Here is a 14,395-nt window from a genome sequence, read left to right on the forward strand (position 1 = left end):
CGGCTTGGCCACAGGGTGTCTATTATGTGGTATTCCATGACGGTGTACAAGTAAGCTCAGCCAAGCGATAAAATCGGTCAACATAAATACGAGCAGACTACTTCATTCGGAGTAGTCGGCTCTACGCGGTCGTCTCTCGAATTTCGCCCCGGGGATTGGGGTAGATAATCGCGTAGACTCTAGTTTACTATAGCAAGTTCACTTGTGAACTAAGATGTTAACTAAATTAGCAGTAGTTATGAAAAGTACAGAATACAGGCATGAGTTCTTCTTGTTTCGGGTGACGTATAAGAAAATTCGTCTTTGATCTTCTATTGCCATTTGGCTAAAACTGTTCCTACCAACACACCTTCCTTTGTGGCCGTATGTTCCTCATGATTGCCAAGCATCCGGTTCGACATCCAAGTCACCACTTTCTCACAGTGAGGATCAACATGGATCGTCCACAAGTGCGCTGAATAAATCAGACAAGCATAAAATGCCAGTATGGATGTCCAAAATGATACAAACCCACCCCGTGCTAGCCATCTAGGGTTTCCATTTTCATCCACCGGGTGCAAACCCTGCATCATGAAGTCATGCCGGTAGACCATCCAAGACAAAACTGTGCGGATCAGGGTGTTGTGAAGCAGATACACTGGAAACGAGATACGGCCCAGGAAGTTCATCACAGGATGGGCGAGAATGCGTCTCGCATCGGGGGAAAAGAACACTCCATACATGACCATGGTCGTTCCTACAGACACCACATAGCGATTGATTTCGCCACCGGCGGGGACGATCATGCTCGCAGTCCAGACAATTACTCGGCTCCATGGCATCCAGTCCGCATTTTCCTCCGGAATTGAAGAGAGGAATAAACCGAAGACTACCATGAGCGCTGAAACAGCACGGAGCATGACCGAGGTGGCATCAGGTCCAAAGTCAGCATTCAGCTCGGCAAGGAACATGCCTGCATATATATTTGTTTCCACAAGAGCTGTTTAGAAGTGTAAGTGACGGTAAGTGTATTTATTTTTCAGGAACTCACATTGTCCACCTGCCCAAGAATACAGGTAAAGAAAAACGATGATCCCCTTTCTGTATCGTGGTCGAGCAAAAGTCGTTGCGAGCAGCGTTAGATAGACGACCATTGAGCCTTGCAGAAAGAACGGAATCGTCCAGTAGGTGCCATCAAATGGAGACTGGCCGTTATGCCAGAATAATGTCAGATTTCGAACCAATTTGTCGACAGATGCTCCGAAGCTAGGTCCTGGAGCACAAGAAACACGTTGAATCCAAGCCGAGTCGACAACCCTCGCGATTCGATGCCCATTTAATTGACAGACAAGCCAGGATAAAAGTATAGCAGCATTTGTAGGCACTATAAGCCTGCCCATTCGACCAAATGTGTTGCGGGATAGATTTGTGAGAACACCCTCCATATCTCCCTCGCGAGTCTCTTTTATGGCCCTGAAAGAATTCACGTAGCCAGTAATTATAAAAAATAGCGCGAGAGCAGATCGACCGCCGACCACAAGTCGAAAAAATGGATACTGGAAAAGTGATGCAGTGCCCTTGTCATCCATGGCTGGTGAATTGAGCCATGTTCCGAAGCTCGAGCACACATGGTACGTCACGACCATTAGGGCTGCAATCCCGCGGAGTCCCTAGGATGAAAATAAGTCTAGAGATCAAATCCAGGGAAATAGAGAAAAACCACTTACATCGACCCAATTGTTAGCTCGCTTTTTAGATGACATCTTTGAAGACTGCGGAATGGAATACAATGTCCCAAAAGTCGCGAGCCGCAACTAGGTGCAGCAAGGGTTTCCGTCTCAATGTATTTGGTGTGCGAAACACTGGCACATAAGTAAATAAGATTAGCTGAAGTCCGCTTCCGAATGCAAGCATATAAGATGGTGCTCCATTTCATCACTCAATTGCCTTGCTCCGGGTGCAGCAATTCGGTGCGAGACAGTGTAAAGTTGTTCCGGGAGGACTCATACTACTGTCGTTGTGATGATACAATTGCGAGGCCACTAAGAACAACCTCCGACAGCAATAGATAGATTGAGTCTGTAGAAATTTTGTTGTCCTTTTCGCCATCATGATCAAGGGTCTAACGGTCTCTTGCTCCTTGCCCCCGGTCACCAACTTTCTGGTGTTGGTTGCGGTAAGCTGTGGAACATCCCGAGGCCGTTTCGAGAAGCTTAAACGCTGATCACTACCCGCTCGACAAAATAGGTGAGTATGTTTGTTGGTTGCGCTTCCTGATTGGCTCAATAGATGAGGCTCTCTCACCGCTTGCGGGAATCCTTTTCTGCCGACTGTCCCTACTCTTCGGAATCCGCGCTCTGGCTGTTTAGACAGAGGGTATCCTTCGCGCGAGAACCTGGAAGCTGAAGAAGCGCCGGCAATTCGGACAACTTTGGGACCTGGGCTACATGTTGGTCGATCATGAGGCGAGACATTCATCTATTGTGTATTCTGTCAAGAATTGGGATTTCTGCACATCGTAAACAGGGAATGTATTAGCAATGCCCCGGTACGAAAGCGGATGTTTGGATCCGGATATGAATCCCGGGGTAAGTTTCAAGGCACCCCCTTCCTACAAAGGTGTATTACGAGAATCTTCGTAAACTCCAAGCATCTTTTGTCCTCGGCAACCTACCATCACCGATCCAAGGTGGTGTAAGAAGTCACCGCCTCGAACACTCCTGTGTTCATTCGATCGGTTGACTGTTTATGCACTACCACCTTTATCGCCAATATTCAGATATAATGTATTTCACCAGAGTGATAGGAAGACTCCGCATCTTGATTGTATCGGCCCTTCTAGTTTTCACTTTCTGGCACTTGTTGTCATGGCAAGCGGAACCCTACGCCTTCTCGATTGGGTCGCGACATCACGCGCCCACTTACAACCTGAGCGGACATACCGAGTTTTGGCGCCAGTTACAACCTCTTTTAGAGAAACATGAACCTAATTGCGATCCCCCTCGACGAACTGGCAATGCTCAGACAGCCGGCTACAAGACTTCGGACCCTGACGCTCGGCCGGACGTGTTGGAGATGTCGACTCATGACGTCTGGAGCATGACGAAAGCACACTCTGATTTTGTGGATGCCATAAAAGCAGACCCACCAAGTTTGTCTTATGTTGCCGGATCGAAGGGTCTGGTATGCACCGCCGGAGGCCCGTATCTACCAGTTCTGGTTATTTCGCTGCGGATGCTGCGTCGCACCGGCTCAAAACTTCCCGTTGAAGTCTTTTTGGCAACCCACGACGAATATGAGGAGCATATATGTGACAAGGTGTTACCATCATTGAATGCAAAATGCGTTATCCTCTCCGAAGTCCTGGACAAATCGTCAGTCTCCAGGCCAATTGAGAAATTCCAACTCAAGCCATTCGCGATGCTCTTTTCTTCATTCGAGGATATCCTCTTCTTGGACGCCGATGCATTCCCTCTCGCTAAGCCTGAGTCGTTATTTGAGCGAGAACCCTTCCAGTCAAAGGGTATGCTCACCTGGCCGGACTTCTGGGCTTCGTCTGCTTCGCCCTTATACTACCGTATCGCCTCACAGGAGGTTGCTCCAATGGAACTGCGACAATCAACCGAGTCTGGCGAAGTTCTCATTTCAAAAAGAACTCATTCCAAAACCCTACTGCTCAGTACATACTATAACTACTGGGGACCGACGCATTACTACCGACTATTCTCCCAGGGAGCAGCTGGAGAAGGCGACAAAGAAACATTCCTAGCTGCCGCAACAGCGCTTGGGGAGCCGTTCTACCAAGTCAGCGAGCGCATCTGTGCCATTGGCCACAGCACTCAGGGAGGTCTGGCCGGGTCAGCAATGATCCAATTTAACCCCATCGAAGACTACAAGTTGACGCAGAAAGGAATCTGGCGCGTGGCGGGAGACGATTCCGTGAAGCAACCACGCCCATTTTTCATTCATGCAAACTTCCCCAAGTTTAACCCGGCAACGGTGTTCTCGGAGCAAGCAGTCAACCCTGCATTCAATGATGATGGAAGCTATACCCGGGCATGGACGATTCCGGAATCTGTGATCAATGAATTCGGGCGAGACGTTGAAAAGGAGTTCTGGGCTGAGATTTTGTGGACAGGATGTAAGCTGGAAACTAAGTTCAAAAGCTGGGAAAATCGGACAGCAATTTGCCAGGACGTGAAGAAGTATTGGACTGCTGTGTTTGGACAGGAGGATCCGAGGGGTGTGTGATGCCTGTATATTTGCTAGCGATTTATTTTCACTGATGTTTCTCTCTTTCAATTCGCATCCTGTACTATCGTAGTAGTTTTAATGCCGGCCTTCCACTGGTATCGCGGGGCAGGAAAGAAATGAAAACCTTGGAAGACTGGATTTACAGTTTTATTTTTTTTACAATATATTTTCAACTTGTGATATCATTACCAACCTTCAGGGCTTGGAACTTCACGTTCTATATTGGTAGCAACCTTGGAAATAACCCCGTGATTCCCGAGGTCTGAATATTGGAAGTCATCAAATTTCATTGAAGCCAGACAGAACCCTACCTTGAATGAGCTCCATGCCTTGAGCGAAAATCTAAATAAGCATCTTCGTAAATGCAGGACGTGTACCTAGGATTCTAAAGTATTATTTGATGTTAGCTTCACATTCTAACAATCCATTTCCGTTGGGTACCTTTCTAAGTCCTCCTTTAGCCCAATTATTCATCACCTTACGAACAAGGCTATCCTGAGTGTTCCGTCTGCTTCAGTATTGTATTGAAAAAGAAGTATCTCTGGCTTGATCAAGCGTTATTTGCCACAAGTACGGAGCAATCTTACCTCAAGACGACCTGACTCTCGAAAATGAATATCCTTAATGGGAGCCGCGTGGGTCACCTCAAACGCAAATGCGAGTAAAATAATAGCAGGTTTCATCTTTCCCAGCGTATTGAACCGTCTACTCAGCAGTATGAATACCCCAGGACCAAGTGGCAAAAAGGTAATGGATCGGTAAAACTATGTGAGGAATTTTGGAAGATTTGGGCAAATTGAGTTTTGCTTTTGCCAATAGAATCGTAGGATTAGGCATGGTTTATAGAGAGGCCACTTGACTCTTATTGCTGCTACTTGGGGCTCAGATTGCTTCCGGATCCGGTCCTATACTTGGTGGGTCTCTTATACGCAAAGAGGTTCGAATTATGAGCTGGCCGCAAACATCTCTGTCCCGGACCGAATGCGACCCGGGCAAAAGGTATTCATGAAAGATAAGCTCCGAATACCGTGGTGATTGCCTCGAGGTGATTTCGGTGCCAATAATTTTGCCAAGTCTAGGGGGGAAGCAAACAGCTAAATATGCCAAGAGTCGAGATATCCAGATCACTGCAAGTCCAGATACGATCATCTGTCAAACCCAGCGCGGCGTTGATCGGCCACTCATTGCCTGTCTAAGTCTTTTCTGGGCCGGCAATTTCGAACTTCTAGTTAAAGATAATAATTATCTGATAAGCGTTATTCACTGTTTTCTTTCTCTCTTATTGTTGATTTTAATTTTGGATCCCTTGGAAATCGAATCTCGCTCCATGTTGATTGCCAAGACCCCGGATGCGGAAGGCGAGGGGACCATGCAACACTGAACATATGAGAGTAAACTTTTAGCTGCCCGTATTTGATACTGCTGTCTTATTCAGCCTGGATTTTTATTTTTCATCTTCATCCCTTCCGCCATGATCGCTCGATAACAGCCGCAAGATCGCAAATACGTCAAACAGTTATTCGCAGTCAACCTCAATTTGCCCAAACTTATGATCTCGGCTCCGGAGTACAAGATACTGCTCCTTTATCTTTCAGTGCGTCAAATTGACTATTATGATTAGGTATATTCTACTCTTTGGACACGGGTGGTTGTATTAACTGACGATGATGGCAGGCCATCTCTCATGCGTTTCAGGATACTTCACACCTTTGTTATTGTGGCCACCCTGGCCGGCTGTTTTGTGAGTGGATTATACTGGTACCAATGCCGGCAAACTCATCTAATGCGAAATTATTCAGCTGACGTGGAGGTTCTTCTCTCCCCACCGACCACAATGGCCATCCTGGGAGGTTGGAGTAAAGACCGCCCAGGATGGCGTCTCCCCTAGCAAATCAGCATACGAAGTATTAAAGAGCGGTTTCAAAATTGGAACAAGCGCCGCCCAAGAGGGATTTATGGACAAAATGATGCCCGGGTCGCTCAGAAAGAAGAAAGTCGTCATGGTCACCGGTAGTTCTGGTACAAATCGCATGCTCGGGATACCACACATGAAAGAGATGATCTACGAAAACCGAAAGACATACGCCGAGATGCACGGTTTCGATTTAATGTGGGCAAACATGACAAGCTACAACTTGCCTAACGGCGAGCAGATCTACTGGAACAAAATCCCCGTTCTCAAAGAAGCCTTCGCACGTTACCCGGACGCAGAATGGGTATGGTGGATGGATATGGACATAATAATCATGAACATGACCCTCAGCATCTACGACCACGTCCTGTCTAAGGAGGGATTAGCACGCAATATCCTTCTTGATCGCGAGCTGACCGGTGCCGGCGGTGGGAAAACTGGCTACAGCACCCCAGCTACATATCAGCACGAGGACATCAAGTTTGTCATCTCGTTGGACTCGTGGGGTATGAACGTGGGCAACTTCCTGATGCGTCGGGGTGAGTGGAGCAAATGGTTGCTGGATCTGTGGATTGAGCCGCTCTACATCTCTCAGAACTGGGTGTTTCCAGAGAACGATGCGTGGACGCATATGTGGCAGCACCACGATGTTGTTCGGGATCATGCGGCGGTCACGACTCAACGCTCGATGAACGCATATCCGGATTACAACAAACTCGGGGAGAACTGGCAGCCGGGTGATCACATCGTTCACTTTGCGGGTTGTGGTGAGGATGCAATATGCGAGCAGAAGTGGAATAAATATTGGAATCTGCGCGAGAAAATTGAAGTCCCGATGTCTGTTCGGAGGAAGTTGGAAGATGGTACAGCTGAGATTGAAAACGTCCAAGCCACCATCGGTTTGCCGTGAAATACTACTAGTACTACCAAGGTAGTACTAGTACATTTTTGCGTTTATACAGGTTCATAGCATAATTGTTCTATATGCAGCTGTACGTACCGGATTTTAGGCCGCGGTCGTGACTTTCCCGATCGGGATGCCGCCGCTTTAATGAGGGCACTCAGGGTCTTGCTCACTGAGTATTTCACAGCACAGGCTGGTCCACAGCCTGCGGGGGAGTACTGAGGCCTGAGACCTCAGGCCCCAGGTTACTGAGTCAGCCGGTGCCCACCGTGCCTGCCATATAGATAGCTTCTCTCCATAGCATCTTCATGTCACCACCATCTTCAGTCTCTCATGCGAGTATCCTCATCCTGTACCTCCAGTAGTACTATTTGGTAGTTGCAGCTTACCATTATTAACCTCATCATCCAGATCCTCAGAAGTGTTAGCCTGCCTTCTTTATTACTAATATCCTTGATTTTGACATCATCAGGCTTCTTATTGATATTCTTCTCTTCTTTTAGTGCCTTAATTTCGTTTGAAGAGAAGAACTGTTGAATATCCTTTGCTTCCTGTACTTTAAGGTCAAATTTTGATGTATAGAGGAATAACATCAACCCTTTAATGGTTTTAGACTTCATACGACTGCGGCGATAATGGCAGATATTACGTGCTGTGTTAAAGAGTCGTTCTACACAAGTACCGGTTGCCGGAATTGCGAGAATATCTTGTGCAAGCAAAGTGATCGCTGGAAAGCGGCCTTCCAGTCTTTTGCATACTTCTCCCTATATACCGCATGTAGAGCCCTAGAGAATTAATCACATTCCTGAAAATAAGCAAATGCCTTCTCCATTTGCTGATGAAGTAGGTGAGCATGTCCTGGCATGGGCAGATCAAGATGATCTCCATTCACCGACAGTGCCAAAACCTCTCCAGCAGTATACTTCTCCCAGCCATTGGGTCCGAGGTCTACCTCTTTCCTGTCCGGCACAAGACAGGCAAACGCACCCAACTTCGGATCCTCCATATAGCCCGGATATGACGTCGTCGGGATACCCTGGTCCGCCAGCATCTGCATCAATTTCTCGTTACTAACGACCCGATTAACCATCCCCTTCTCGGCCCAGATAACGGCCGTGTGAGCGGGACGTTCCTGTTCCGTCATGAAGGGCGGGTGATACGCGTGCATGGCGACATGGTACGCGCGGAAATGGTTCTGGGTCGTACTTCCTACGCTCCAGAGGCCATCTTTGGAGACGGCGTTTTCGAAGATGGCGAAGCTGGCATCGTCTTCGGAGTTCATCTTTTCCTCGTCGAGGAGACTTGAGCGAGGACAGCACATGTCGATCAGCATGAGACCAGATACATGTCGGCCCAGTCTGGCGAGCTGGCGACTGACTTCGAAGGCGACGATCGAGCCGGCGGAGAAGCCGCCGATCATCATATGGCCCTTGGGCTGGGCGACCACCAGGGCTTCAACGATGAGCTTTGCGACACCCTCGATGCCGACTTCCTTGGTTAGGCGGGTTGGACAGCGCAGGAAGGGCGAGTCGATGCCGTAGACTGGCATTTTAGATTTGAAAGCTGGGAGGTGGATGTAGGTTGCGATTGTGCCGGTGCCGTCGGCCATCATATAGAGGGGAGTCCGCTTCGGTCCGGGACGGCCTTGTAGTAGGGTTATTCTGACACTGGGAGCAGGGGATGTGTCTGTATCGATGACCTTTTTGATGAGTGGCTTCCCCTGCTGTTTGTTGTTGTTGTTGTTGTTGTTGTTGTTGTTGTTGTTGTTGTCTTGATGTTCTGGAGGGAGTGTTATTAGATCATCCTTTTCGATATCGACCGCGCTGGACCCCAGGGAGGAGGCTGTCTCGGACATGGAGATGAATTCAGGACTGGGGTTTGATGAGATAGAGGCTTGAGAACTGGAGGGAGTTAAGATGCCCTTGGACTTGGGGGTTTTTGGTTTATCTGCTCCACCAAAGGCGCGGCGGAGGTCGCCAATCGTGGGATGGTCGAGAACGAATGTCGCTGGGAGATCGAGACCAGATTCTTCCTTGACGGTGGCGACAACCTCAATTGCCATGATGGAATCGACGCCAAGGTCGGCTACCATAGTGTCATCGGTGAACTCGGAAGAGTCGCTACCCGTAGCCTTGGAGATGCTGTCCAAGATAGCATTAATCAACCCTTCATCTTGGGGGTACTCGTCGTCGTCGTCATCCTCCTGAGTCTCAGCTGCTTGTTGCTGCACTTTCCCAATGTCCAAAATCTGTCGGTTGACCTCAACAGTTTTCTTAGTTTCTTTCACAGGTGGTCTGTGGGTGGGCGCCGAAGAAGACCCATGCGACTTCTCGAGAACATGCTTCCAGGTGGCTCTGGGAAGCTCTTGGTATCGCAGGTCGGTGCATTGCAAGATAATTTTCGACGTCTCCGGGTCAAAGACCACCGCGTCACAATATGCCGAGTCCTTGACCCATTTAGAAATGCGAGTGTAGGCTAGGTACTGCTTCCCAGGCACTAACGGGACCGTCAACTCCACGCTTTCGAATCCCATCACAATAAATGTTTTTTGGGGTGATTTTTTCGGATTTCCATTTACCATGAAGCCTGCCAGATGCACCAAAGCCTCGCCCCAATACGGCGAGAAGGTGAACCGAGTACCAGCAGGATCGTGCGGGAGCTTAACCACTGCTGCGGCCTCCTGGAAGTCTTTGGCGATGTAGGCCTCGTCAACGCCCTGGAAATCCGTACTAAACTCGACGGAATTGCCGAATAGGGCATAGAAGACTTCCGGTTGCATTCTATGTCCGGAACCTTCTTTGGCATTCTTGATCACCTCGTCCATCCTGGCTTGGATGAAGTACGATACTCGGTCCCAGTTCGACTGGGTCGTAGCCGGGTCACGAAAATTGACGATAGAAGAACCGAGCTCATGCGATGTGCCTCCTGATGTAAGCTTGAATATAACCGAGATCGTGTCTGCAGACGGAGAATCCATCACAGCGGTGGTGATCAGACTGCCATCAGTGCCAGCGAGCTTCTTTGTTATGGGCAAGAGCAGCTCTGGTTTATGAAGTGTGAGCCAGGACTGGTCCACATTCTTTCTGCCACTGTGCTCGAGGGCATATTTGGCCGCTGCAAAAGCGGCCTCGCAGAAGACGCTTCCTGAACAGAGTCCGATTCCTTGCATCTTGTGGCCGTCGATGAGTCCCATGAATCCGGGATCAGAAATGGAGGCCCGGAAAACCACCTGGATTTTCGGGGAAGATGACTGAGAGACAAGATACTGTGCGCAAGTCGATACAAACGGCCCAGATTCCGTGACCAAAGATTGTTCCGGCACAACCTCGGTGACTTTATCGGTATGGGTGATCCAATAGTCTTTTACCTCCCACGCATAGGAAGGAAGTGTCAACAATTGAAGATTGCTTTCGTATGGAGCATGTAGTGCAATCCAATCGATATCGATACCGTTGGTGTAAGCCACCGCGAGAGATTTGGAGATAGACGTCCAATTGCTGATGTTGGGCTGTAGAGTATGCGTGACTCTGGAAGGTGGAGGTGATAAAGTATCGCGGACAAGAGATACGCAAATCGGAGATGGCCCAATTTCAAGCCAGACTGGATCACTCAGTCTGGAGTTTACGGCGTTGAGTCCACCGACAAAGTTGACTGGTTGGCGTGTCTGCTGTACCAGGTAGTCCTGGTCAAAGACACCCGGCTCATCGACAACAGATCCGAGCAGAGTTGATGCCACAGGGATATTTGGCGCAAAATAAGTGATGCCTGCGGCAAGAGAGCTGTAGTCTTGCAGGATTGGATCCATCTGGAATGAGTGGAATGCGAATGGGATGGACAATGTCTTCGCGCGAACCTTGGCGTCCTGCTTCGTGACTTTTTCCTGGAATTGTGCCAAATCCTCAGCTGTCCCACTGACAACAGTAGCACTTGGGCTGTTGATGCAGGCCACACCACAAGAAGAGGACTGGAGTTGGGATAGGTGGTCCCGCACATTTTCTACTGAGGTTGACACCGCAAGCATGGAACAAGACCCGGATTCACATCGCTCCTGGAGAATCAAGGCACGATGTCCAACTAAATACAAAGCATCTGCCAGCGACAGGACTCCAGCAGCATGCAGGGCAGCGTACTCACCCAGACTGTGACCCATGACCAGCGCAGGCTCAACCCCCGTGGATCGCCAAAAGTGGGTGAGGGCTATCTCCAAGGTGAGGACAGCGAGTTGCACTTGCGCTGCAGATTTGGTAGACACATCGATTCTCTCATCGGTGATGATGTCCAAGTATGGGGGGAAGCTGTTGCCGGAGCAGATTGCCACGCACAAATCGACTCTCTGACGGAAAACAGAATTAGTGCGGTATAGCTCAGCACCCATGCCAGCGTAGTGGGAACCTTGTCCGGTGAAGACAAAGACGATGGGGACATGCCGCGAAGCAGAGGGGTTGCTACTGCGTTCAACCTCGGGCTCGAGTTTTGAAATGGCCTCTTGTGTCGTGGATGCAGTCAGCGCGAATCTGATGGGATGGTGCATCCTTCTTGCCGTAGTTGTGTAGGCAAGGTCCTCAATGCGAGCGTTGGGATTCGAACGAAGCCACGTGAGTAGTCGTTGTTTGTTGAGGAGGTGCGAAGATGGCGTTCTTGCGGAGGTCACAATGGTGTGGGCTGACCTCACATCTTCGCCTCTCTCGCTCTTATGCGTGTACTCCTCCAGGAGTAGGCATGCGTTGCCGCCCTGGAGTTTTATATACATGGTCAGTACAACAGCATTGCGGCAGCAGTAATAGAACATCTTACCGCGGCATCGAAATTGTTGAGGAGAATACGTCTCGGCTTGCTGCCGGAAGCCTTGAACTCCAATGGCTCCGAAGGAATCTTTATGTTAATCTCGTGTAGGGGTGGAAAGTTGGGGTTGAGTGTATGAGGCATCCCGGCCTGTGGTGGTATGATTCCCTTTTGAAACATGAGGATGCTCTTGAGTAGGGAAGACATTCCTGCAGCCTTTAGGTTAAATAGGAAGGTTAGGGCATCTGCAAATGTCGGGAAAGCGTCCTGGATTGGTCACTCACTGCTTCACTGTGGCCGATATTTGCCTTGATAGCTCCCACCGGCAGAAGCTCTCCATCACGCCGCTTCGAAAAGACACTCGAAACGGCGCCCATTTCGGCTTTATCGCCAACTTGGGTACCCGTCCCATGCATCTCAACATAGGAGATATCCTCGGGGGTCACCCGTGCATTTCGAAGGACCTTATGGAACAACCGTTCCTGGGCAGCAGCATCAGATGTAGTGATGGATGTAGAATTGCCTGAATGGTTTCTGGCCGAGGATGAGATGACCGCCAGGATGTTGTCATTGTGAGCAATAGCATCGTCAAGTCGTTTCAGCACCACTGCACCACTGAAATCGGCCCGACAGTATCCATCGGCGTCATCGCGATACGTCTTGCAGTTCCCAGAGTCGGACAAGACGCCCGATCGACTCAAACTGGTAAATGAATGCGGGGTGGACAGCACGTTGGCCGCTCCTGAGACGGCCATGTCGATATCTCTAGTCATCAAACTCATGCATGCAAGATGGATGCAGGAACTGGTCGCTGCACACGCTGAATCGAGGGCATACGTCGGCCCCTCCCAGTTGAACTGGAAGGCTAGTCGACCCGGTCCGAATGCACGTTGTACTGCCTGTAAGGTGTAGGCATCACATCCTAATGTTCGATGACCAACGACATGCCAATCATCATTACATTGACCGAAGAAGGTCGCAATCTTGGTTGGATCCGTCGATTTGGTCTGGCCATCGGAATACCCGGACATTTCGAGGGCCTCATAGGCATTCATAAGGAACAATCGATGAGCGGGGTCCATTAACAAAGCTTCTCGGGGTGAGATATGGAAGAATTTCGCATCAAAGTGTCCGGGGTTATTCATAAAGCAGCCGTGCTTGCAGGTCATGGTGCATTTTCCCGGACCGGCCGGGGGATGCTTGGGGCTGTAGTATTCATTCAAGTCATAGCGATCGGAGGGGACCTCCTGGTGGAAATCAAGCCCTTTCATGATCACCTCCCAGAATTCGTCGAGGTCGTCGCTGCCGGGTCCTTTCCCTGCCATGCCGATGATGGCGATCCCGTCTCGACTCTCTGGGGTAGGCGATTTAGTGGATATATGATCATGAAGAGTGACTTCCCTTCCGGCAGTTTGTAGAACCTTGACAATATATGCGACGTGGCTGCTGGGGCCCATGACCTTGAAATCAACATGCTGTGATGTCCCCAGATTGGCGTTGAGCTTGCTGACTGCTTGGACAATGCTCAAAGGCCGTGCCAAAGTCTGTGATGCGGAAGCTCTCAACAGATGGCCCCAGCTGGAGTAATTAGCTTCAGGATGACCCTCATCTAGGCCGTATATCCTATATCCCCGGGGTAAAGGTGTATTTAGAAGTGGGGAATTCCCGACAATATAGTCAATATCGGCCTCGGATATGTCTAGGGTGTGCTGAAGAGCATGGATATTGAGCTCGTTCTTTGGAAGTTTCTTCAGTCTAGGGCATTCGTCCAAGACGAGCTCCAAGATAGAAGGTGGTCCAATGACGGTGCTCCATTTGTCTCCAGTGACACCAACCCTGGCTCTTTTGGCAGACGGAATTCCCTGTTTGGTCTTCAAGTTAGTCTTTGAATGCGGACTAGAAAAGTCTGGAATAGATTACCATTGAGTTTTGGAACTGATCCAGGGTTTTACCTAGCTCTTCAGCCTGGATTCCAAGGACAGCCCAGCCCCAGGTTCCAGGGCGCTCCTCCATAGCTCTGGATTTCACCAAAGTGAAGTTACAGAGTCTTGCCCACACCCGGCCCGCCTCGAGACATGTGTCATAAAGAGTCGTGAAATTAGTCGCGATTGAAACGACTGCAGCACTGAATAGACCTCCGGAAACACCCATCAACTCCGGTCTGGGCCGGCTCGGGTCTAGTAGTTGTGGCTCGTCGCTGATAGACCTTGAAGTAGTCAGCAATGCATCTTTACAGTAGAGCAAATCACCTACTCTAGTAAAACCACGGCTCTAATGGCATAAATCAGCATGGCATGCGCCATCCCAAAATCGTCGCCGGTATGTCGATATCGTTCAGCGAGCTCTTGGAAACTGGAGCAATCCCTAAAACTGTCTTGCAATGTTCGGTCCATGGTCCTAATCTCTGCCTTCAGGACGGAGAAGAGGTCACTAAGGAAGGACCGAAGCCATGGCCTGATTGCGGCTTGACTGTAGACATAATCAATGCCGTCAACCCATGGGTCTGTGACGTCTCCGAAAAGGAGGACTGTAGGATGGTTGGAGTCCATTCCTCGAAATAATAA

General features: G+C 49.5%; 4 protein-coding genes across 4 annotated transcripts; 2 read left to right on the top strand and 2 right to left on the bottom strand.

Annotated features, from left to right (window-relative positions):
• Positions 1-198: 198 nt before the first annotated feature.
• On the bottom strand, positions 199-1,742 carry N7533_002786 (acyltransferase family protein; the record flags this gene model as incomplete). Its single annotated transcript, XM_057099436.1, has 5 exons — positions 199-209; positions 350-454; positions 515-979; positions 1,031-1,649; positions 1,707-1,742. 5 exons carry the CDS (start codon positions 1,740-1,742, stop codon positions 199-201), a joined length of 1,236 nt encoding a protein of 411 aa, XP_056964572.1.
• A 1,021-nt stretch (positions 1,743-2,763) lies between these two features.
• On the top strand, positions 2,764-4,230 carry N7533_002787 (alpha-mannosyltransferase; the record flags this gene model as incomplete). The annotated part of the gene is made up of 1 exon (XM_057099437.1): positions 2,764-4,230. One exon carries the CDS (start codon positions 2,764-2,766, stop codon positions 4,228-4,230), a length of 1,467 nt encoding a protein of 488 aa, XP_056964573.1.
• Positions 4,231-6,197: 1,967 nt separating this feature from the next.
• On the top strand, positions 6,198-7,055 carry N7533_002788 (uncharacterized protein; the record flags this gene model as incomplete). The annotated part of the gene is made up of 1 exon (XM_057099438.1): positions 6,198-7,055. One exon carries the CDS (start codon positions 6,198-6,200, stop codon positions 7,053-7,055), a length of 858 nt encoding a protein of 285 aa, XP_056964574.1.
• A 787-nt stretch (positions 7,056-7,842) lies between these two features.
• Positions 7,843-14,380, bottom strand: N7533_002789 (type I polyketide synthase; the record flags this gene model as incomplete). Its single annotated transcript, XM_057099439.1, has 5 exons — positions 7,843-11,781; positions 11,844-12,047; positions 12,116-13,693; positions 13,752-14,037; positions 14,085-14,380. 5 exons carry the CDS (start codon positions 14,378-14,380, stop codon positions 7,843-7,845), a joined length of 6,303 nt encoding a protein of 2,100 aa, XP_056964575.1.
• Between the last annotated feature and the right edge of the window lie 15 nt (positions 14,381-14,395).

The sequence above is a fragment of the Penicillium manginii genome, assembly GCF_028828005.1.
Source record: "Penicillium manginii strain IBT 31320 chromosome Unknown utg000002l:1.0-5564898.0:1.0-5567710.0, whole genome shotgun sequence".
NCBI classification, from domain to species: Eukaryota; Fungi; Ascomycota; class Eurotiomycetes; order Eurotiales; family Aspergillaceae; genus Penicillium; species Penicillium manginii.